A 24216-nucleotide genomic window follows, 5' to 3' on the forward strand; every position below is an offset into this window, starting at 1 on the left:
GCGATCTCAACTTTTGCTTTGCATTCCAATTTCCAATGCAGAATTGCATTCAAAGTGCGGCTGTTTTCTGTGCGTGTGAGTGTGCTTACGTTCGATTTGTCAGCTACAGCGGTGATGCTGTAAAGGGCCTGCAAAATGTTTGAGAGCCGCAAGAATGTAATTTTTTTTTTCTCTTAGTTTCTTAGGAGCCTGAACATTGTAGTGGGGCTTAATATCACTCTGGAAAATGATGTGATTTCACTCTCTCGTTTTCTCCATCAGTACACTGAAGAACGGCTGGGAACTTCAGACAAAACTGAACTTGACGCACACTTCGAAACATTAGCACAACGTTCTGATAGAACGAAGTATTGGACTGAAAGGCTGGTTGGTAAAACAGAAGCAGTCCTTCAACCCAATCCAAGTAAGTAAAATTTTTATTGCAGAGGCCTTTTGCATGTCTGCAAACATTTGCTTAACACACAGATACTTTTGCTCCTGTGCACTGTTTTGGTATACTATGACCACTTGACCACAAAGACCTAATTTTCATGTTTTTCACAAATTGCACGTCTCATGAGAATTTTATCCGACGAATAATTTGGGCAAGGTGGCAATGTATTCCGTATAAAATATCTCGTAGACCAGTATTGTTCTTATCTGTGACTAGAAGCAGAAAATTCCTTCATAACTCCACATGGGTAGCTTCTGTTCCTAAAGAAAATGTGCCGCGGTATCTAGAAATGGCCCTCTCTTGCTCCTCACGGCAGACTCATTCTGTGGGTACTGAAAGGGAAGCGTTTCAAGCGTAATGATCTTAACCCACTGCCCAAGTTTCTGCTGATTTGTTTCTGTATACTTTGCTTCTTTACCTCAATCCCCTCACCTCAATTAGAATTTGTTGCTGGGCTTGTTGGTACATGGTTTTTGTTTATAAGAAGGTGGAACATAAAACGGGCACGAGAAAGGTGGACGGGACGATGTGCTGACCTCTTTGTCAAATTTCTGGAATACAGCAACGCGCTCTTGATTGCTTGCTTTTCGAGTCAGATGCTGTATTCAATAAAATTAATTTACTTAGAAGAGGAATATTTCGGTCCTAGCTCAGGATAAGGAATTACGCAAGCACTCATATTCCTTCATACAGTGTCCTCTTTTAAGAATAATGATCATTAGTGTGCTTTCTCTTCACCTACTACACAGTTCCTGCTACGATCAGGACAACAAGAGTGGGGAACAGTGTAGCGTACTGAGCCACATTTCTGCCTTTACAGTGTCTGAAAGCTAGTACACCTACAAAGAACAAAGGAGCACTTGAGGGCCTCCCATTTCTGCCTTGTGAAATTTAGTGCCTGTGAAATAGTCTTAAACTGTGACTGTAGCCAAATTTCTGAAGTATTTAGCTTGTGAAGAATAATTTTATAGTACTACTTCCTAGCCCATCAGATTCAAGTTACTTGGGCATTTAGAAAATCGTGGAGCTATGGCGTTTGTATTGTATAAAAGTGCTTCTGTTTTCTTCATTATTTCATGATGCTTATCTCTCCTTATTTTTATTTACTTACTTTTACATGGTGGTGTTAGAGCTCAATCAAAAAGATGTAGCTTGTAACAAAAAAAAAAATGAAATAAAGAAGGGAATAAATTTTTAGGTGTAATCAAACTTCATACAGGCTTTCCAGCGCCCCTAAACTTTCTTCTCAGTAGTGATGCTCCTTGTATCTTTTAAAAATTTGGGAGTGGGTTCAGCCGTCGTGGTGGCTCGGTGGTTATGGTGCATGGCTACTGACCCAAAAAACACGGGGTCGATCCTGGCAGCAGCGGTTGCATTTCGATGGAGGCGAAATGGTAGAGGCTCCTGTACTGTGTGATGTCAGTGCACAATAAAGAACCCCAGGTGGTTGAAATTTTCCGGAGCCCTCCAATACGGTGTCCCTTATAGCTTGAGACACTAAATCCCATAAAACAAAAAATAAACTGGGAGGGGGCTCATGCAAATCACTGTGGTTTGAAAAGGTCACGCATGCAGTTCAAAAAGTTTATACTTAGAAGCAAGGAGTGCAGGCTAACATGAGTGATCAAATATTGTATGGAGAGAGTATACATCAACATTGATGGTTGGAGGGGTAGGTGCTGCCACTTCATCAGTGTGGAAAAGAGTGAAAATCTGCGAGTCTTTTCACTGTAGAAGCTTTGTTGCCAGTGTTTGCGCGGCCATTTCAATGTCTGACAAAACTTGTAAAGAAACTGTGGCCAGGTTCCCCTCCTTCGGTGTCGGCCAAAATACATAAGCATTAGTCACGAGAGCTCCTAATGTAAAATCGGAGAGCAAACTGGTTAAAATGGAGGTCGAGAAAATGGGTAAGAAGTTAATATTTCAAAGAAAATCCCTAGTGGGGCCTGCTGCTGTGACTGAACTGCTTGTGAGAAGGTGCTGATGTGAACAGCGATTTTATACATTAGGTAAGGACAAACACTTTGCATTGAACAGCAAAAGAAAAAGAAGCACCTGTAGGTGTTGCATAATGAGAAATTATAGCCGAATAGAAGCTCACAGTCCTGTTGGTGAATAAATTTTCTTTCAATCTTGTTTAAATTTTTCTGATGCCCTTGAAATCCTTGAAAATTCCTTAAGTTTTTTTTGTGTGTGAAAAGCTTGGTACGAACCCTGTATAATAATTACAAACTTTGCAGGTAAACCTGTTTCATTTCTTTTTAGCTTTAGCAAAAGAAAAATGTTTTTTTTTGTAGGTCCAATGCAGTGGAATGCTGTCTTAGTTAAAAATGTGAAGACTTTGATCAAGTACAGTTTTGAACAATAAATCTTGCGGAAAAATTTAACAAACATGTTCTCTTGCTACTTTTATGCATTGGTATGGTATGTGGGGTCTTGAAGCTGCATGTGAGCTGTTAGGGACACCGTATTGGAGTGTATGGGGTTCTTAAACATGCACTGACGTCATAGAGGACATGAGCAGTTTTACATTTCACCTTTATTGGAATGCGGCTGCGGTGGTCCTGCAACTTTGGGATCAGCAGCTGAACACGACAGCCAATGAGCTGTCATGATGCACTTGCGTACTTTAATCTGAGCACCAAAAAGAAATGCACTTTTCCATTGGGCACAGTGAAGTACCTTCACAGTTATTGAAAAAAAAAAAAAGGATGAGCTGTCAAGTTTTGTGCCTTGTTCAGTTTATGTCAGGTTTGGTCCATAGGTCTCATAAAATATTAAAATTCAGCTGTTGATTGAACATTGTTCTTAACTACTGCAAAGGCTTAACTATTATCAGGATTCAATTTTTATGAACGGCATATTTGTGGAAACTTGTTCCTGATAAAAGTTCTTGCTGTTGCAGAAATTAAATTAAACATTGTGCTTTGCTTTACGTCAGTCTGAATTTGGCGAAAGACACACTTGCTGATTTTCTGGCCTTGAAAAAAGTAGTTTCTGTTATTAGTACATAAAAAGTAATGACAAAAGCTAGAATTGGTGTTTATCAGAAGTGCAGCCTTGACGTGTTTGCGCAATGCCTAACGGAGGCAACCATCTCGCAAAATTGAGTGTTTGCGAATCATCCTGAAATTTCTTCAAAAAATAAAACTACAAAAAATTGAGCCTTCAAAAGAAAAAAAAAAGGGGGCGTTATAAACAGTTCCTGCGTTAAAAGCTATAAAATTATTTGAGCTCTTTATTGTGCGGGACGCTTTTTTTTTGTTGTTGTTGCCCAAAATGTCAGCTTTAGTGCAAAGTAAAGGGTTCACATTATTAAGTGTGAATGCTGATTGGCTTCATTTTGTGGCATTTTGTAATATCGACACAACCAGCAGATATTAGTGTGACATCTGGATATAACTGGAATAATATATAATGTTATGGTGTATTACCTTTTTTTTTTTTTTTTCAGATGTGCGGGTGGAAGATTACCTTTTTGAAAAGCTTGACAAGAAACGTGACAGGTTAAACAATACAGAGCTACTAGGTCAAGACATGATAGATGCTGGAACTGACTTTGGTCCTGGCACCTCTTATGGTATGTACTCTCTTCTCATGGCCTTGCTGGTTTTTATGTTGCCGTATAGCATCCTTTAAATGATTTAAATGGTCATATTGTCACCGACAAACGGTTGACGTACACAGGACAGGTTTACTTAGACGTGCTGGGACGTGCAAGACAGCAGAGAGCTCGAGAGAGGAAGACGACGAACCTCTGGCCCCTAGAATGCCCAAGGCTTGCCAAGTGCCAGGTAATACAGTTCGATCGCGGTACGCCGCCACTGGAGGGGTTCATTCTATGGCATTACTCCCTCTCTCTGAAGGGCACCGACTCGGTGCCGCAGCAGTGGAAGCAGGAAGAGAAGGAATGTCGCATGTTTCTGGCGTCTGGTGTAGACACACCTGAGGCGCTTCTAAGGTCGGCCGTCTAGAGGAGGGAACTGTTCCTTGGGGAAGAACTTCGTAATTGACCTCACTGACCTGTCAAAGCACCTCATAGGGGCCAAAGTATTGGTGTAAAAGCTTTTCAGAGCGCCCTCGCTGGCGAATTGAGCTCCAAATCCAGACATGTTCGCCGGGCTGGTAACTAACATCACTGTGGCGGAGGTTATAGCGGCGAGCGTCGTGGGCTTGCTGGTGCCGGATGCGCTGTCGAGCGATTTGGCGGGCGGCCTCGGCGTGACTAACGAATTGGGCAGCACCCATAACAGAGGAGGTAGTACCAGTCGGAAGCAACATTGCATCCAGCATGGTTGTGGCTTCGCGACCATGCACTGAACAAAATGGAGGGAAGTGTGTCGTTTCTTGTATATCGCAGTATTGTGCGCTAATGTGACGTAAGGGAGTATGGTGTCCCAGTTCGGGTGTTCCATGTTAACATACATGGAAATCATGTCGGCGATCATCTTGTTGAGCCATTCGGTGAGTCTGTTCGCTTGAGGGTGGTAAGTGGTTGTTTTGCGGTGACTTGTGCCGCTAAGGCGCATAACCACCTGCGTAAGGGCCAAGGTGAACACCGTTCCCCTGTCAGAACGATGATGGGTGCACTGTGATGAAGCACAATCTTTTGAATGAAAAAGTTCACAGTTTCGTTAGCGGTGCCACTGGGAAGGGCCTTAGTCTCATAGTACCGGTTGAGGTAGCCGGTGGCGACCACAATGTAGCGGTTACCCAGCTCCGGAAGTGGGCCGAGTAAGCTCATACTGACTTGGTGGAACAGGCTGCACGAGTTCGGCTGGCTTAGTCGGCGGCGTCTTGCAACGTTGGCACTCGCGGCAAGTTCTGACGTAACGCTTCACAACTGCAGCAACCTTGGGCCAGTAGTATTTTTGGCTTATCCGTGCCAAAGTTGGGCAAAAACCCAGGTGACCAAAAGATGTGTCATCATGGCATGCCTGCAGGACTTCATCGCGAAAGGCCGTAGGTACGATGAACAGATAGACAGATTCCGTTGGGCTGAAGTTTTTCTTATACAGTACACCGTCACATAAACAGAACGATGACAGTCCACACCAGAAGGTTCGCTGGGGAGACTGAGCGCTTCCTTCAAGATACTCAATGAGGGGCTGTAGTTCACTGTCGTCTCTTTGGGGTTGAGTGAGTATGGACATGGAGATGGCACAAAAACAGAATCATCTTTGGGATCAGCTCGATTTTTCTCAGTAGGAGTATGAGACAGACAGTCGGCATTCCTACCGGACTTATGGACGATGGTGGCATTGAATTCTTGAAGTCGAAGGCTCCAGGGTGCAAGCTGTCCTGAGGCATCTTTAAGGTTTGCCGGCCAACACAGCGAGCAGTGATTGCTGACGACTCTAAATGAGCGGCCATATAAATACGGGCGGAATTTGGTCATTGCCTACACAATTGCCAGGCATTCTTTTTCAGTGGTGGAATAGTTTGCCTCGGATCATGCCAAGGTGTGGCTTGCATATGCGATTACACATTCGAGACCCTCCTGCCACTGCACAAGAACCGCACCAAGGCTGGTGTTGCTGGCGTCAGTGGGCAGTTCAGTGTCGCCTGACTTGTCAAAGCATCCTAGGATGGGCGTACTTTGCAGATGAGTTCGGAGGTCTTCGAAGGCCTGTTGTTGCTCCTGGCCCCAGAAGAACGGTTCGGCATCTTTCATGAGGCGGGTGAGGGGCTTAGTGATCTGGGAGAAGTTCTGCACAAAACGCCGAAAATAGGCGTAGAGACCCAGAAAGCGGCGCACACTTCACTTGTCGGTTGGCATGGGAAAAGCAGAGACAGCAGCTGTCTTATCGGGGTCAGGGCTAGCTCCCTTAGCACTCACGATGTGGCCCAGAAACTTCAACTCTTGGAAAGCGAAGTGACACTTTGCAGGCTGTAATTTAGCTGTTTTCTAGTATGTCAGTGTCTTGACTGAATGTGTATGTTCTTAGTCATTCCTACATCATATAACTTCAATTGTTTTCTGTTTTCTGTACATTTGACAATGCTTCACGCCACTTGCTACTTTAGTTGTCTTTGTGCACTCCTGCACCACCTCTATGCGTGTTTTCCTATGGTGGGACAGTGTTTGCATCAGGTCAATATTGGTCTGTTTCTAGCAACCCTGGAGGTGGAAATTCAGGTTTGCTGTATATTTTCAAACAGTCCTTGGTTGCTATTTTAACTCTTTCTAGCTGTTTCTACCCATATTAATGTAAAATAGTTCAATGGTAAGCAATTCTTGCAATACTCGCCTATTTATCTGCCCTGCTAAATATCACACAGAAGTCGCCACATGCATCCATGCCACAAACATTGCTGTTTTTATTTTCTGCACTAGTGTTCCTTTGTTCAACAAGGAGATTGGTGACTTTTGTTTTTATGCTTCTCATGTTAACACGGAAATAAATTCATTATGTTTCTCATGTAATGGTTTACTTAATTGGTATGAAGCGGACCACATAGATTGTGCCGTACACTGCGGGAAGGGGGGGGGGGGTGACGCACTAGCCAGAGCACCTGGTGCAGCTGACCCCAGTGACTCCACTGTGTGAACCTCAGCACGCTGTTCCACACTTGGACGGAAACTGTGAGTGTGCAGCCTCCATGATTTGAGAAGCGTTGCAGCCGACAGCCGGCGAGAATGGGTGGCATCAGGTGCTTGCACGTAAAGAGCAGCCGACCATGCTTGCTGCTCATGCCCTTTTGCCGCCGATCTTTCCCGGCTGTCGGCGGCAGTGCTTTGCTACATGCGGCTGCGCACTCCCAGTCATTCGTGGATATTATAAATTATTCGTTATATCGACACTGCCTAGAAATTTTAACGAATGCAGGCAATTTTTACTTGTCAGGCAGCAGGCTTCGCTGCACTACATAAGTGACTGGTGGTGGTGTGGTAAGCGTTCAAGCATGTTTCAAGTCTTTATCTCCCACTCGCCAACAGTGCCATAGAAGATGTAGTGCCGTGATGGGTTGGTAGCCAGGCGGTTGGCACGCATTCGCGCATCTTGCATCCGTTGACAGCTCCTCGTTAGCAGCAGCGGGGGTGGTTGTAGCACTGCAGTACCCAGCCTTTGGGGCAGCTGTACAACTCGCATCGGCTGTTTCACTCTGATGTACAGCTGCAACGGAAAAAGATTAGCACAAGTGACTCATGACCGGAGCGGAAAAATTGCGAGACGCGGCGCTATCATAGCTGTATGCGAGATAGCGAGAGTGCCTGGCACATTCCACTTTCCAGAGGGGGGGTGGCCGACAGAAAGCAGCCCATCCGAAAGCAGGCGCTGCCACACATTACTTTTGCCAGTGCATCCCCACTCTTGACAGTGCTTCCCCAGCACATTTTTAAAGGAAAACGTTGATAAAGATAACGTTGCTCGCCACGCCAGTGCAAAAAAAAAAAAAATAAAACGATCTCATGTGCTTAGTCGCCTTAGCACATGGTTTGGCTGATAAGACATGCATCTACAGGCGTTTGTTTACGACGTTGCATTTTTGAAGGGCGAATGTCTAGGTGGGTTGCTTTCAGCCGACCATCCCCGCTTTAGGAAATGGAATGTTCCTGACACTCTCGCTATTGGTGTACTCGACAACAATAGCGCCGCGTGTCGCGATTTTTTCGCTCCGGTCATGATTCACTTGTGCCATTCTTGTTCCATTGCAGCTGTACCATTTTCCACAGGGCACAGCTGTAATATGGGAAAGCCAGACTAGTTGGCTTCTAGAATTTCCGCGAGAGCAATTCTTGAAACAGCGCTAAATCTTCGGAACAGGGCTCTCCCTACTGTCTAGTAAGGGTTGCCAGCCTATTGTGCCATAGGAGTTGCAGGCAGAGCAATTCTTGTTTTAATTTTTTCTTGGGCTGCCCACCATCTAAATAAAGTAAGGGCGTAGTCTGAGATGCTGTTCCTTCTCTGATTCAATTGTGCTGCTCTTGCGAGCGTTTTTGAAAAAATTTTATATTACGAATTTTACTATTTACTATTTACTATTTTTTACCTGTTTGTTATAACAAGGTTCGACTGTATTAAGCCATCTGTAGCTTTCTAAAACAAGAGGCCTGGAAGAAGTTTTTTGGGAGAATGGGTTGTTTCAGTGATGCCCTCTGTTCTTATGTCAGATAACTAATACAAAATCTGCTGTCATCTGGTGACCGTTGCACATGTATCTGCCATATTTAAGGGTCGGCTGGGAAGCAACTGACTGCAGTAACAAATGTCGCATGTGTTCCTGATGCATCCTAACAGACCGTGATGGCCTTGGTGGTTCCTAGTGTTTTATTTTATTATTGTGCAAGAAAAATAAAATACCTATGACAAAAAAAAGCTGGCCACATATATTTATACATTTTTTTACATTACTTTACATTACTTTACATTACTTTTACATTTTACATGATTTGCAGCAAGATTGACTAAAGAAACTATGCTTAGTTGCACAACACCGTTGCCTGATGTGGTATCAGACTTCAGAAACCAAACTATATGATGGTGTTTCAGTGGAATTACCTATAGCGGGGGCTCAGCAGACTTGCCGAACCTCAGGAAAATATAAAGCTACGTGGGCCTGTAATGCATCACTTAAGCTCTGAGGAATGCCAAGCTTTCTGGACTTATGATGCAACAACAGTAGTGGAGTAACAGTTTGGTCTAGTTGGTGAAGCATATTTAGAGGTGCACAGCATGAGGGAAATTGTGGACAATGTCATTCTCATTTGTTTTTTTTCTCTTCAGCTGTGCACCTCCTAGTGGTTCTTGTTCAGAAGGTCACATTAGTTTAGTGCCTATTGACTAAAACTTCCTTGGTAAGCTGGAGGTACACTAGCTTCTTGGGTAACTTCCAAAAGACTTGACTGTTATGCTGGGGACAGGCTTGCTACTGCTGTCCAACTTGTTTGCAGGTTTTGGTCAAAAGTAGCAGAAATGTTTGTGAAAATAGGAAAAATAACCTTGTCCTCTCATTTCTTTTTTTTTTTTTCTGCTTTGTGCCACAAACGCCATTGGCTTGCTTGTTATCCTTATACACTGTGTTTAATGTGTGCTCATGGTTTGCTTTTCTCTTTGATTCAGAGCACTCATGTGGCTGTTTCTGGTACTTCTAAATGGTCCTGGGGGGTTTGCATTATTGAAGCGTGTTTTTTTGGGGGGGGGGTACTTCTAAATCATCATGGGGCTTGCATTATTGAGGTTGTATTATCATGTGTGTGCCTTTGGCTGTGGTGTCATGGCTTTTGTTACTTGTGTCCAGGAAGTGCCCTGATCAAGGTTGGACAGGCTCAGCAGAAGCTGGGTCAGGCTGAGCGCGAGTTTGGCCGTTTGGTGCACACCAACTTTGTTCAGCCACTCAGGAGGTTTCTGGATGGAGACATGAAGACAATCTTGGCAAGTACATAAGAATGCTTGTCTTCTTCTCTTTTGGATAAGACCTGAGCTATAACAGCAAAGATATCACTATGACAGCAAAGCTCAGTGATAGCACTTTTTCCTTCATGTCAAGCTGATAAGATAGCAGGTCAGAGTTGACCTAAAAATATTGATGTTGCATTGCAGAAAGGTCTATTAGAGCAGTTATCAGTTTTTTAAGGGAATGAACTTCTGCTTTAATGGCAAAATTTGGTTCATTTCCTTTCAAGGGTTGTAAAAGGTACACGAGATGGACTGAGTATACTGGGCAGCATCTGTTTAGTGTTGTCATGCAATTCTCTTGTGATTTTTACATGAAAGTCTTGCAGCACTGCTATTTTAGTAAACATATATTTGCAGAATCTATGATAATGCATTTTAAAGTAGTTAAGCCAAATAGTAATTTCATTCCCTTTATTATGTGATGGATGTTGTGTGTGTGGCTGCCGGTTGCAACTATACTTTTTTTTTTTTTTTGCTGTTCACTGCATGGGGCAAGCGATGCATTAGAGTTCCGCATTATTGCTTGCCTCTTAGTAAGAGCTGCCACCGTACATGATGAATAAGCAACAAATATTGTGTTAAGATGTAGTAGTTTGAAAAAGCACTTGCATGATGGCAAGATTAAAAGGCTCTTATTTAGTTCCACCACAGTGGCTCAGTTGTTATGGTGCTTGGCTGCTGACCCAAAAGATGCGGGTTTGATCCCGGTCGCGGCGGTCGCATTTCGATGGAGGCAAAACATTAGAGGCCCGTGTGTTGTGCAATGTGAGTACACATTAAATAACCCCAGGTGGTCGAAATTATCCTGAGCCCTCCATTACGGCATCCCTCATAGGTTGAGTTGCTTTGGGATGTTAAACCTTACAAAACCAAACAAAAAAGGCTCATATTTCTATCTAAATATTTATTTTTACAACACTACTTTTGTATCATCCTGCCGTATCTCTGCCTACCTGTGTGTGCATGCGTGTGTGCATGTTTTGTAGCTTAAAGTGCAGTCTTAGAAAACAAACCTTGACAGCACTATTGTTTTTTTATATTGCAGAAAGAGCGCCGTCTCCTTGAAAACAAAAGGTTGGATCTAGACGCTGCGAAGAACAGACTACGAAAGGCAAAAGCTACTGACCCCGCAGTAAGTTGTGAAACTTTTTTTCATTACATTGAGTATTTGTTTCAGGGCTACAATGAAAGTACGGTCAGCTGGTCAAAATGGTCATGGATAAATATTTAGTAGAAGTCATGCGTATGGACGAATGATGTTTAAGATGTTGCAGAACTGGACATTTGCACCAGGTGTGTGGAAACAGTTTTGAGAAATTCGTAGAGTACCACTGGTCTTATTGCTTTAAATAAAAGCACTGGTGCGCAAAGTGAAATAAAAACTCTAGACAATGTACGCTGAGAACAGTCACTTCTTTCGTGCTTACTTCAGGCATGTGCATTACATGGCTTATGAGAGGGGGGGGGGAACCCTGGAACTATTGATAACTGGAACTATTGATAACTGTACCAGTTTGATTGCATCAAATCACTAGTTTAAAAATGGAGTATCAAAAATTGTGCTGTCCCCCATACACATCCCCATACATACAATCCACATCTCGCTGATTGCTATACAGTTAAACCTGGATATAACGAAATTGAGAAAAGTCTGCAGTTTTTTGTTACATGCAGGTTTTCGTTACATGCAGTTTTCGTGTGAAGACTCAAAAGGATAGTGCCAAAAGGGCACCAAATGGAAAATAAATACAGTCCAACCTCGTTATAACAAAGTCGCATTTTGTGCGGAAATTCGTTTGTTATATCCAATATTCGTTATAAAAGTATGCACTCAAATTCCCGCAGAAAAGGTTGCTAATAAACCCAAGTAAAGAGTACTTTAAGATGGACAGCACAGGGTTGAAAAAATGCACTATTTTTGAATTTAATGCATGGTATGAGCATATGAAACCTTGCCTTGCATTTCGTACTGGAAAGCAAGAGCGAACTCACAAATCGGGATGCATGGCCAGGTGCAAAAACTGATTTATTTAAAAAACGGCGTAATCTCCGTTTGGCGGCACTTCACACTATTTGACAGGTTATATTTCTCGACGAAATCAACACAGAGCAGCGCTTTCCCGATTTGGCCACAGGTAGGTTCTCGAGGTACCCCCTCAACTTCCTGGCCATGTCAGCGGCCTCGGCGCTGCTGAGAGCTCGCACTTCGCCATCTTCACATGCATCGCTGTTTCTAGCATCATCTGCAGAAACCACCTGATCAGCAATTTCTTGGTCGGTCAGTTCGGGCGCCACAGCCAAGTTGTCATCTGCACAGATGACTTCCTCGAACGTAACGTTCGGAACCGCCAGCTGACGCCATGTCGTCTCGCCGAAATTGTCCGCTTGCCTCCCAGTTGCATGCGGAAGCTTTCTGCCTACTTCTCGCAGTTCTCGGCGCCAACGGCTGCTTCTTCGCCAGACAAGACGTGGCAAACAATCCGATGGCGGTCATTGAATCGCTGCAGCCAGCCACTGCTTGCATGAAGGTCATTGTGGCCTCTGACGGAAGTGAGACTTCTCGCCTTCATTTGAAGGATGGCACCAGACACAGGCAGGTTACGCGCTATAACGTCCTTGAACCATGCAAACAAGGCATCTTCAACATCCTGTCTTGCTGTCATTCTTCACAGCGCCTGCAGAGTGGGTGTTTGCAATCTTCTGCCTTGCGGGCAAGATAACCATCTTATCTAGATAGATAAGAGTGCTAGGCGCAACACCAAAGTCCGCGGCAATGACTTTTCCTTGCGCCCGCTGTCAACTGCCCTGAATATCTTTATCTTCGTTTCAAGCGAAACTGCTGTTTGTTAAGATCTACAGATTGAACTGCAGAGATAGCGCGCGCGGGTCGGAAATTGCGACAGCGGGGGTAGCTGGGGAGCGGGCGTCGGTTCGATCACGTGCCAGTCACGTGCTAGGCAGCCGTTGATGCTAGATTCATTCGCTCTCCCTAGATGGCGTCGCGTGCGGAAGCGCAGGTGATTCAAACACATTTTAGGTGCGCGCGCTTCAAAAGATCAAAATTTAGCGTGTTTTGAGATTTTCCCTACTTGTTTGCGCATTTTGAGCCCCGTGAATACAAAAACTGCTTCGTTATAACCGATACAGTGTCAAATTTTGAATTTTTCGTTTCGTTATACAGATAGAACTCCCTTAGAAATAAAGCATGTCCAACCAAACTTTTCTTTCACTTCGTTATATCCGATAATTCGTTGTATCCGTGTTTGTTATAACGAGGTTCGACTGTATATGAAATCACTGAGAAAACGTTCATAGCACACCCTCGTTACACGAAGTTACAATTATCAAGAAACATTTTACAATCACGATGATAACGTGACTGCGGCAGCAGCTGCCAACATCTCCTTCATGGCTCGCACAACGCTGCTGCGCATAGAATGGAGAGGGAAAGGGAGTCAGGGGAGTCAGAAGCATCTGCCTTTTCCTGCATGCCGTGTTACTCGGCCTGCCTGGTCACTGTTGCCTTAGGAAATGGGCTCTTTGTCTTTGCCTTGCATCACTGGTGCTTTCCGCACTCCTCGCTCTCACTGCGTGTCAGCTGTCAGCACCAGAATCAAGCAAGCAAACAAGGGGCAATGATGGTTGTGCACTGCTTGTCCATTGCTCTCTTTGCTGCGTCCCGTTGTTTTGAGCTTTTGAACATGAACTGGTGTTGTGCCACTTTGTGTGAGGCTACAAAAGCGAAAGCTGCAAAGATTGCTGCATTTGTCATGGAGAAGTTGTGCTAGGACACAGTGCATTGTGTCAGCTGCGTTTGCTCATTGCGATCGCACATTCCTCTCTTGACAGTTTGTATTTTATTGTCATAAAAATTTCGCATGGTTTGGCCAAATTTTAAGTACATTAGAATCGGTGATATGAATGCCACAGGGTCGCACGAAAATTCATATTGTTACGTGACGGCCAGCTGAAGAATAAGGCATGATGAACAGTGAACTGGAGATAATTTAATGGCCGCTGGCCTAGCGTGAGTGCTCTTTCCTGCGCCACTGCCAGCTTCGTCCTGTTGACACAGTATCTTCTGAAATTTTTTATCATCCAAACTAACAAAATTCATATGCAGAAGCACGAAAAATGCATTCGTGCAGATCTGTTTATGGCTGACGGGTTTCATTCGCGGCCTTGCAGCCACAGCTCACTACTCATGGTGCATACAATGCGACTGGTGATTGCAACATCGGTGATGTGCTGGCCGCGCACCACCTCTCACTGCTTGCGGTGTGTACCGCACGATTAGCAGTCGCGATATCAGCGATGCACGGGGAGCGCTTAGTGCTAATGGGTGCAGTTGCGGCTTGCATGTTCGTATCATCCTTAGTGGCGCGGAAGAGAGTTCGGAACATCCGAAATTCCATGTTGCACTTCGGCCGGGGAACTTAACATATTCATATCACAGTGAAATTCATATTAACCGTATTCTTATCACTGAGATTCTACTGTATAATAGCGTTGGTTAGTAGATGTTGGCGTAACGAGTTTGTTATATCAAGGTCGATCTCCACAACATCTTTATTACATGGAGTTCAAAAATATACTCACTTCAGTGGGGATAGCGATGTTGAATTGAGAAACTTCATATAATATAGAGGAATTCGCTACATGGAGGTCCATTACATTCAGGTTTTAACCATATATATATGGAATGCAAGCCCAAACCTTGTCTCGGGTGACTTCGTCCTGTTTCTTGCTTTTGATAAGCAGCTGCCAGGATGAGATTCTGCAATGGTGATGAGTTGAATGCAGCAGTTTTAGCATTATCTTGCGGAAGGTCAAACGACCTTTTATTTTGGAGGCAGTGGACCTTCTACAAGTAGAGTGCATTTATGTTCACAGTACTAGACTGAATAATGAAAGCGTGTTCTTGTTTTTAGTCACGGTTGTTCTGTACTGGTTTCAAAGCTTATGGAACTCTACTCATATGCCAGAGCGGTTTTTTTTTGTGCATTTGTTTTTTTTTAACCGAAAAGTCATAAATTTACAATTTGCAATTTTTCCACTTCAAATGCCTTAACTAATTTGAGGTAAGCACACAGTTTTTTTTTTGTGCTTTACATTTTAGTATCAAGTCTCGTAGTTCATATACTTAATTTTCAATTTCAGTGTGCCACTTTCTCTGTCAACGTAAATAAATGTCTTCTCTTTATATTGTGATGTGTTGTATCTTTTTCCTGCTGCTTACTGGCCTCGAAAGTCAATCCTGAAGTTCTTGAGAAAGAAATCCAACAGGTAAAGCTGGTCGTTGTCAATAATGAAAGCTTATTTGCTTTGAGTTCAAAATTAGCCATGGCAGAAATTTTTTAATTTGCTTTCTGCGTGGCTAAATCTGCTCTTGCTTGTGTGCTTTTGTTGCCTTACATGCAGTGCCTGCCGCTTCAACTTAAAATTGAGCAATCTGTGATTCTGAGCGAAGCCCTTGCTCTCTCCCCGTGCATCCCCTTTTGACTGTGTTTTGAAGAAATTATTCTGAGCTCCCCAAGTAATGTATCATGAAAGCACTGCACATTTCTGTCATTTCGAAGGGCACTGTTTAAAGGGCATAATGAAGTGCGTTAGAGTAAAGACTGGGATCTGGCTGTTAACTACCGCAAGTGCAAATGTATAGATATTGTACATCTTTTATATCATCTTTCAATATGCTTGACACATGCCTGTATAAGAATCATATGTGAAGCACTTGTACAGTCACGACCAGCGTAACTCAGAGCAAGCTTCAGTTTTTATTGTAATGCATTACAAAGAGGAGATAAGAAAAGTTCTTCTGTTTACGCATCACCACACCAGCGGCATTTGCCAGAGTGTGTATTAAGTGCCACCTCATTTTTGCTAGGCAAGACGTGAGAGAAGTTTGGCCGTTGAAGCGTGCTCTGTATTATTATAGCCGCAACTGTACATGCCGCAGCATGTGTGAAGCTGTTTGTATTAAGTGGATTTTTTTTTTTTTTTTTACATTTAGTTTGTGGGAAATATTAGTACATTGTTCCTCATGTTTTTGTTAACTATGTTTGTCCTAAGCAGGAGTCTACTGTATCAGTGAGCCAGTTCTGCTGTAATGTGCTGTAACATTAATCAGCTTATACGACAAACTGACTGTAATATACTGTTGATATCCAGTCAATAATGGCTGTTTTCTTCTTTAAATTTAAGGTGCAAATTTTTATCAGGTCATAAATGCAGAAATGTTGCAGTGCATTGAGTTGAACATGTAGTGTCATGCTTTAGCTGCTGTGTAGATTACCTTATGTGTTTTCAGAACATTTGTGCAGGCCACTGTGTCGCAGAACCCACGTGCATTTGAAACCTCTTTATACATCCCTGGGCTCACAATGAAGTTTTAATTTAAATGAAGTGCAAGATGCCGTATTTAATGAAAATGAGCTGAATATATTAAACAGATATAAATAGGTCCTTTCGAAAAGCCAGTGCCACTTAACTTGAGATGAATTGTGCAGATTAAAAGCTGTTTGTTTATTGCACCTTTTCCTGAAGCACACTGCAGCAATGAACTGAGCATGCCAGAGCACACTGAACTGATGATTCTTCTTCCGAGTTTCTCAATGCTTTCATGACTAGTTGTGCACCGTAGCCACAATTTGCATGCGTTAGAATGTATTCATGACAGCAGCATGTGTCTGTGTGCATATCTGCTTGCAAATTGTCTTAGCAGGTGGGTACAGAAGCAGGTTAATAACTGTTCTGAAAATGCAGGCTATAATTGCATACTGTTGGCTGTTGTTGCATGCTTTAAAAGTGACCAGCAGTGCATTAAATCATGTTTCACTGTGCAGGTAAGATAGCTGTTGTTTGAAAAAGCTGGCTTTGTTATTTAAAAGCTGTTTGATATTCACAGAGGAAGCATGGGCTGTATTAACAGCCCATGCTTCCTCTATGAATATCAAACAGCTTTTAAATAACTGTTAAAAGGTAGTTTGCTGGAGTTATTTTTATAGATGGTGGAGGTGCAGAAGACAATGCTTTAGCATTGTTGGATGCATTTGAACTCTGTTTCTTACTTGGTGCACAGTGCTGCCATATCTAGCATGCCTGTTCATGCTGGCTACTACGTCCACCGCCAAAATGTAGGTCACTATTGGTGCAAGTTAGAGAACTGAAAAGTTGCTTTAATCAGAATAGGCAGAAACTGAATTCTTGACTTCTTGACAAACCAAGGATGTATCATCCTGATAGTGACTGTTGTGACCCATGTGCACCTTCGGGATTTTAAACCTGAGATATACCGTACCATACCATCTTACATTTAATTTTATACATTACCATGACTTTGTCCTCTCTTTCAGCGAGTCTTAGAGAAGCTGGAGTTGCGTGCAGTGTTATATACATTCGCATGCACACTGTTTACATAGCTTACAATTTAGTGCATTCTAAGACTGAAATTTGACTCAGTCGAAACTTCAGCAGTCATGCAAGCATTATTGAATCAGTGTTTAGAAGAGCCGTATGTAAAAATAATGAAAAATATCTGTAGCAAGTGCACAGCTACCATAGTCCTCCATGAAGTCAGCAATAAAATTCCAATAAGAAAGGTTGCTCGCCATGGTGGCTCAGACGTTATGGTGCTCGGCTGCTGACCCGAAAGACGCGGGTTCAATCCCGGCCATGGCGGGTGAATTTCTATGGAGATGAAATTCAAGAGGCCCGTGTACTGTGCAATGTCAGTGCACGTTTCGGAGCCCTTCACTACGGCGTCTCTCATAGCCTGAGTCGCTTTGGGACGTTAAGCCCCATAAACCAAACCAAACCAAGAAAAGAGGGTCTCGGGGCAACGAGACACGATGTCAGCAATGCTATTCACCGCCTGTTTACAGGAGGTATTCAGAGTCCTGGATTGGGAACAGTTGGGGATAAGAGTTAATGGAGAATACCTTAGTAACCTGCGATTCGTTTATGACGTTGCCTTACTAAGTCACTCAAGAGATGAACTGCAAAACATGATCAATGAGTTAGACAGGCAGAGCAGAACAGTGGGTCTGAAAATTAATAGGCAGAAAACCAGAGCAATGTTCGAGAGTCTCGGAAGGGAACAGCGGTTTACAATTGCTAGGTAGGTGCTGGAAGTGTTAAGGGAATACATCTACTTAGGACAGGTAGTGACTGCAGATCCGGATCATGAGAGGGAATTGACTAGAAGAATAAGAATGGGTGGAGCGCATTTGGCAGGTTGTTTCAGTTCATGATTGACAGTTTACCAATATCCCTCAAGAGAAAAGTATATAACAGTGTATCTTATTGGTGCTTGCCTATGGGGCAGAAATGTGGAGGGTAACAAAAAGGGTTCAACTTAAGGACAGTGCAGCAAGCTATGGAAAGGAAAATGATAGGTGAGACGTTAAGAGACAGGAAGAGGGGAGGGTGAGTCAGGGATCAAGCACGGGTTCATGACATTCTAGTCGAAATCAAGAGGAAGAAATTGGCTTGGGCAGGGCATGTGATGCGAAGGCAACAGAACCGATGGTCCTTAAGGGTAACAGACTGGATTTCAAGGGAAGAGAAGCGTAGGAGGGGGCAGCGAATAGTTAGGTGGGCGGATGAGATTAAGAAGCTTGCGGGAATAGGGTGGCCGCAGCTGGCACAGGACAGGGTTAATTGGAGAGTTATGGGAGAGGCCTTTGTCCTGAAGTGGGTGTAGTCAGGTTCATGATGAAGACTGAAATGGAACATGGATGGCAAAAACCTCATGTTATAATTAATACACTTGCCAATTTTACCATAATCAGATGTGATCATTTTATTTCTAGTTTTGATACAATATATTAAAGCCTCATGTTTTTTTGTTTCTTATTGCATGTCCTGAAGCATCAAACTTCGTACTTTCAGCTGGCTCAAGGGTGATACCATCTCAAAAGCACTGTGTATTGTTGCAGTGTGTTCCTTAATATCTGGGCTGCTGATTCAACTCTTTTTATTTTCCAAGTGTCTTTCAAAGCATAGCATGGAAAAAGACATTTTAAAGGCTCAAAAACTTTCACTGCATCAGGCATGGGCTGTCCCACTGCATCATTAGGCAAGAAAATGTGGCACTTTTTGCAAACATAACATGTTTTATCAGAAAACCTGTTATATGAGCAAACTTACGTGCCATGCAAATTCTCACATAGTATGTAGTACCTTTTATCACCAGCTGTATTGTCTTGTAGTCACTTCGCTGTAAACATACTGCACACTTGTCTTGCATCTAGTGAGAAATGTAGAAGCTGACCACAAATTCTTTGTACAGCTTTGAAAAATACGTAGACAGTAGGATGTTGTTTTTAGAGGCTGTGTATCATAGTGAAGGTAACCTGTGGAGGCCGCTTGGTAACTTGATAGTGACAAGGCAGGGGAGCTTTACAATGAAACAATGATGACTCCCATCTAGATTGCTGACTACACTGAGAAGTAATATCAATTGCACACACTTGTTTGTTGCAGTGTAGATGCGAAAATGTCTATAAACCTGGAGCTGTAGTCTTGGACAGATCACCTAAGCTATGTGAGACATAATTGTGCTATTTATCTCAACCCACATATTTTATATATTTGGAGCAGGGACAGTGCACTTGAGCTAGTGAGCAATGCGAGATGCTGCAAACTCAGTTGCACACAGAATTTTCATAAAGGATTATTGAAGATGGCCTATGTTTGAGACACTAAGGCTTGCTTGGATGCAGAGGCCTTTAATTTCTTAGGTTGAACTTTTCTGTGAGATGCCGAGGTGTAGCGTCTTCTTTCATTGAAATTGTGTCATTAAAATTTTTTATATTTGTCAACAGGCGGAAAAGGATGTGCGTTCCTGCCAGTCTGACTTCGACCGTCAAGCTGAAATCACTCGACTGCTCCTTGAAGGAATCTCAAGCACTCACGTATGTTTCATTGCTTGATTGCTGTGTTTTGTGCAGCACCGGCAACCTTACTCTAGGCTCCTTTGCTCACTGTCTTCATAGGATGTATTTACATTGCATGTGTTGCCTTTACTGTTGGCTGGAGGTTAACTTGCATTTTTGAATATTCGTGATCACATTTAGCATTTGTGTAATCATTTTCACAGTGTTTTCTTTCACATTAGTTACACTTTTTGCATTTAATTCAAAGCACATTGTAACTTTCAATTTTTATTACTCTGTAACCTTGTGTTAGGTCAGCTGCTGGAAGCTTTCTTATGGAAAGGCCTTCTATATATGAGAATTTCTTACTACTCTTGTGCATAACCATCATGACCATTTGCAAAATACAAAACTTTTGTTTATCTTGGAGTTGCACTACTAGGGTAGAGCAGTAGTGTTAGCAGAAAAAAGTGGCTGCAAAGTGATACGTGCAAGTATTGCTTTCTTGTTCTAAGGAAATAGCAAAATAGCGAGAAAAAGCCTATAGTTTACCCAACTTGACATTTAACAGCTCTGAGGTAGTTTTAATAACAGCGCACTGCTTTCATCCTCAAAAGTACCGTGTAATAAAATTGCAAGCTTTCCCTCTGAACTACATAAAATACAAACTAATTGAAATTGTAAATTTACAGTTTCCATTAGTTTACATTTTATGCTTAGCATTTTATTGTTATCCATTTCAAGATACTACAAGAACCAGTTTGTTATTTTGAAAAGTAACATTAATAAAGTTTTGCCAAGACAGGAACTTCTGTATACTTGAACCTTTGGGACCTGAAACTGTGCTGACTGGGATAGGAAAATGGTGTACTTGTTGCAAAATTTCTATGTTGACCTGCAGGTCGGTTTGTAGAATACTGGGCAGTCCACTTTAATGATATTGAGAAAACCGGATGATGCAGTCATTATAACTGATTATTGTTATATCAGGAGCAGCAAAAAACGCCCTAAAAGTACACACCCACATATTTCCCCATGCATATATAGGTTTAGTTGCCGTATCTACTCATGTAATGAATGCAATTTTTTTCCAGAAGAGTTGACATCAATGTGGAGTTGAGGGTTCATTACGTAGAGAAAAATGGGGTAGAGATTTCATTACATAGAGAAAAACTGTTTCAGCAGATTTTGTTTGCAAGTCGAAGTTACATATCATATGTCTGCCTGCCCACACCTCCACCTGTACATCCATTCTTCCATCCATCACTGACAAAAGCATGCGGCCAGCAACGTTCATTTCACCAGCTTTTTGCATCGTTGGCTAAAAAAGTGGTTGCAGTATCACGGCGTGATCTGACGATTTTGAGATAGTCGACTGCGCCGGCCAATTGTGACAAGATAAAGCGGACATGCTGAACACGTCCCTGAAATGTCAGGTGTGCGTTTTTTACGTAAGGTTAAAAAAACTCGCGGGATAGTTATGAGCATGTAATGCAAATGTTTAAGTGTTAGCTGTGGCCTGAGAGGAGTTTTTTTGCTCGCGACCTCCAGCTCGCCAAATCGCTTGGGATGTCTGATGGTCCTGCTTCCTCTATACAGTTTCAGTGTAGAGGGTGTTTTATAGCATTTGGTTTGAACTGCTCTGCTCCTCTCCAGTGCTTGAGCTCTTGCCAGCTTTTTAAGCCTACATTGGTGCAGCAGAGCGTGCACTAGCGTGCCGAGCAAGCCACCACCACTGCCGTTCCCATCAAGGGCGCACAGTGTCTTGGTGCTCTACCAGGACACTACCAGGAATGTGCTTAGAAAAGCTAACGCTTTTAAAAAAGTAAATTCATAACGACACAAGGGATAGGTGGGTTCATTTTTTATGAAGCTTTCAGACAAATTTTCATGGTAAACACCTTCCTGGGCAGCCAGAATTCTATCTGTGTATCCATCATTTCGCGAATAATTGTGTCATTATATATGGTTTATTCCTACATAGAGGCAGTACGAATCTAAAGAATTTTATTGTTATAAATGGTAGATCATTATATCCGGTATCATTGTAAGCGGATTACACTAATAATTTGTTTAGTGACAATATCAGTTATTACATAAAACCTGTACTGGCCTGGTGTTTGATGCTATATGCTGCTCACCAGCTTTATAAGAACAGGTACTGCTTTTGCACTCTTAAACTTGTCAAGACATATGCTCCCCTTTCTGATGAGTGATTAAGCAGATGCTAAAGGTGCATCCCCACTACGTCCATATTGTCCTGTATTAATTTCAACGAGGTTTTTGTCTCTTGCTGCTGCTTTGCCAACTCTGAGGCTCCTGACTGCTCCTATGGGTTCTTCTCTTTTCCATTGCTATGTCAGGTTGAGTTAAAGTTCCAATCTCATCAGGAAGTGAAGATTTCACTGTACTTGCACAGCCAAAGAAATGTGTAAGCTTTTTCTTGCCTCGCCGATTTAGGGAAAATAGCTGAATTTGAAAGCAGGCCAATTATCTTATTTACTCGAATGTAATGGGTTTTCTTTTTTACCTACAATAGAAATGAAAAGTCACTCCTCATATTATTATTGAATATTTGCTCAAATATGGATCCTTGATCGTATAGGTTGGCCACCAACTTTGGGAAACAAAAAAAAAGGAGCTAAAAAGCAAGGTTGGAATGTCGTATAGGTTGATCAACAGAAGCTCCAATCAGCGAGCATTCAACTAAAGTGACCAGCAGGGCGCATCAGATATCAAAGCAATGGTAGCATAACAAGAAACTTGCCACTGGAGATTGTGCATTTGCGCACAAAACGTGAATTCGATGCTCCATCCCGAGTAAAGCGCAATAGAACATTCAAGACATAAAACTTCAGTCAGTTACACTTTGGCAGGCACCTTCAACGTTCGCAGCGCCATCGGTGTTGCACGTTAACGCCAGTAATCCACTTCGGGTGCACAGAAAGCTTGCCGTTGTTGTTATCTGGTGCACTTTTTGGTGATATCGAACTCGCATGTTACTTTTGGCAGACTCTGCACTTAAGACAGCAGCCTTTTTAAATGCTGCTGAGAGTGGTCACTGACATTTTGGAGGCATGATTCGCCACATGGTTGGGCGACTGGCAGTTTCATTTTTACGATCAGGCTGACAAGGCCTCCTAAGTGGAAGGTCACTCTGCAGTGATGGTGCAGCGGGACTATTGCGCCTGGACACTCATGTGTGAGCTATTTAAATGTGTTTAATTCTTGTATATATGTCAAAAAGCATGAATAGCTCTTCTCTGTCCTTTCTCGCTATCACTCCCCTCTGTACTTCACCTCGCTATCCTTTCATTTCCACCAGCCGCTGCTTCGGTGCTTAAGATATTAGTCAGCAATTGCCACTGCCGACAAGATTTTTTCCTTCTGTATTTTTTTAATTGTTATTATTTATTGATTTGCTATTAAACCACGACCGCCACCACCGTGCTTATCTTTGTATTGTCCTTATCTGAGAATCTTTATCACAACAGCTATACTTTGTCAAGGCTTGAAGGTGATCTCGCCTTGTGATGAAGATGAGGCACGGGAAAGTCTTTTTTAAAAAATTTTTTTCCTGTTTTGCACCTGCAAAAATGACCCTCGTGCTACATTCATGTGCATGCTTTCGCAGTGTTTTGCACCTGCAGAGTTGGTCCTTATGTTACAATCGTGGTCACATTACATTTGGTTAAATATAGAACATCATTCATTCTGTTCCTTATCTCTCTCTACCCTTGTTGGCCTGCTTTACAAGTGAACGTTGACAATCTGTTTTTCTCATGAGAGGCACTTATTGATTCTTGCTGTGTTTAGCCTTACACTCAGAAAAATGGGAGATTTTTTTAAAGTTATTTCATTATTTTTTATTGTAAATTATGCATTAGCTCAATTAACATGTAGCTCATCGAAATGAAGCTAAATGAATATACTGCTATTTTATAATATGCATTTCATGTTATGATGTGAAATATTTTCTTATAGAAACTTGATGGAAATTATGACAAGTACTTATATGTTATGCTTATAATGCAAGAAAAGAATTAAAGTTCTGAATAATGCAAAAAAATTTTTTTCCTTTTTCATTGCCTAACGCCCTTGAAAGTTTCAATGCTCTTACTTATCAATACTTTGGGTCACAAAAAAATGCTGCCTTATAGAAATTAGCTATTTCGTGGAGGTATTGGGTATTACAAACGTCTTTTTCTTCTTTAAATATTATTATTAGCTCATTCCACGCCAATTGGTCCAGACTTTGTGCTCCACCATCTTCGATTTCTTTTTAAAAATTCGTGGCTTATTGCATTACGACGAGGGAAGAGGGAAAGACATGAAGGTGCTGACATTTAAATTTCGACTACAGATAACTTTGCTTCTTCAGAACGCCTTTGAAAAATTGTTGCTGGAGGATATTCGTGAAGCGATGTCCTTTAGCATCTGAGGCATACTTTTTATTTCATTGCATTTATTTACCTTAAAGGCTCCTTTCGGGGTATTACATAAG

The 24216-nt window shown here is 42.4% G+C and overlaps 1 protein-coding gene across 2 annotated transcripts in view; it reads left to right on the top strand.

The window, feature by feature from the left end:
* The window catches only part of EndoB (SH3 domain containing GRB2 like, endophilin-B), a 47175-nt gene that overhangs the window by 1173 nt on the left and 21786 nt on the right, over positions 1-24216 (top strand). The window contains exons 2-7 of one of the 2 annotated variants that reach the window (XM_089582274.1): positions 262-403; positions 3888-4013; positions 9677-9810; positions 10880-10966; positions 15076-15120; positions 19662-19751. In XM_089582274.1, the coding sequence (XP_089438400.1) occupies positions 262-403; positions 3888-4013; positions 9677-9810; positions 10880-10966; positions 15076-15120; positions 19662-19751 (624 nt within the window). The remainder of the gene's footprint in view (positions 1-261; positions 404-3887; positions 4014-9676; positions 9811-10879; positions 10967-15075; positions 15121-19661; positions 19752-24216) is intronic. The other variant, XM_089582273.1, reaches the window with a different exon arrangement.

The sequence above is a fragment of the Amblyomma mixtum genome, chromosome 3 (genome assembly GCF_055824585.1).
Source record: "Amblyomma mixtum isolate Tamu chromosome 3, ASM5582458v1, whole genome shotgun sequence".
Taxonomy (NCBI): Eukaryota; Metazoa; Arthropoda; class Arachnida; order Ixodida; family Ixodidae; genus Amblyomma; species Amblyomma mixtum.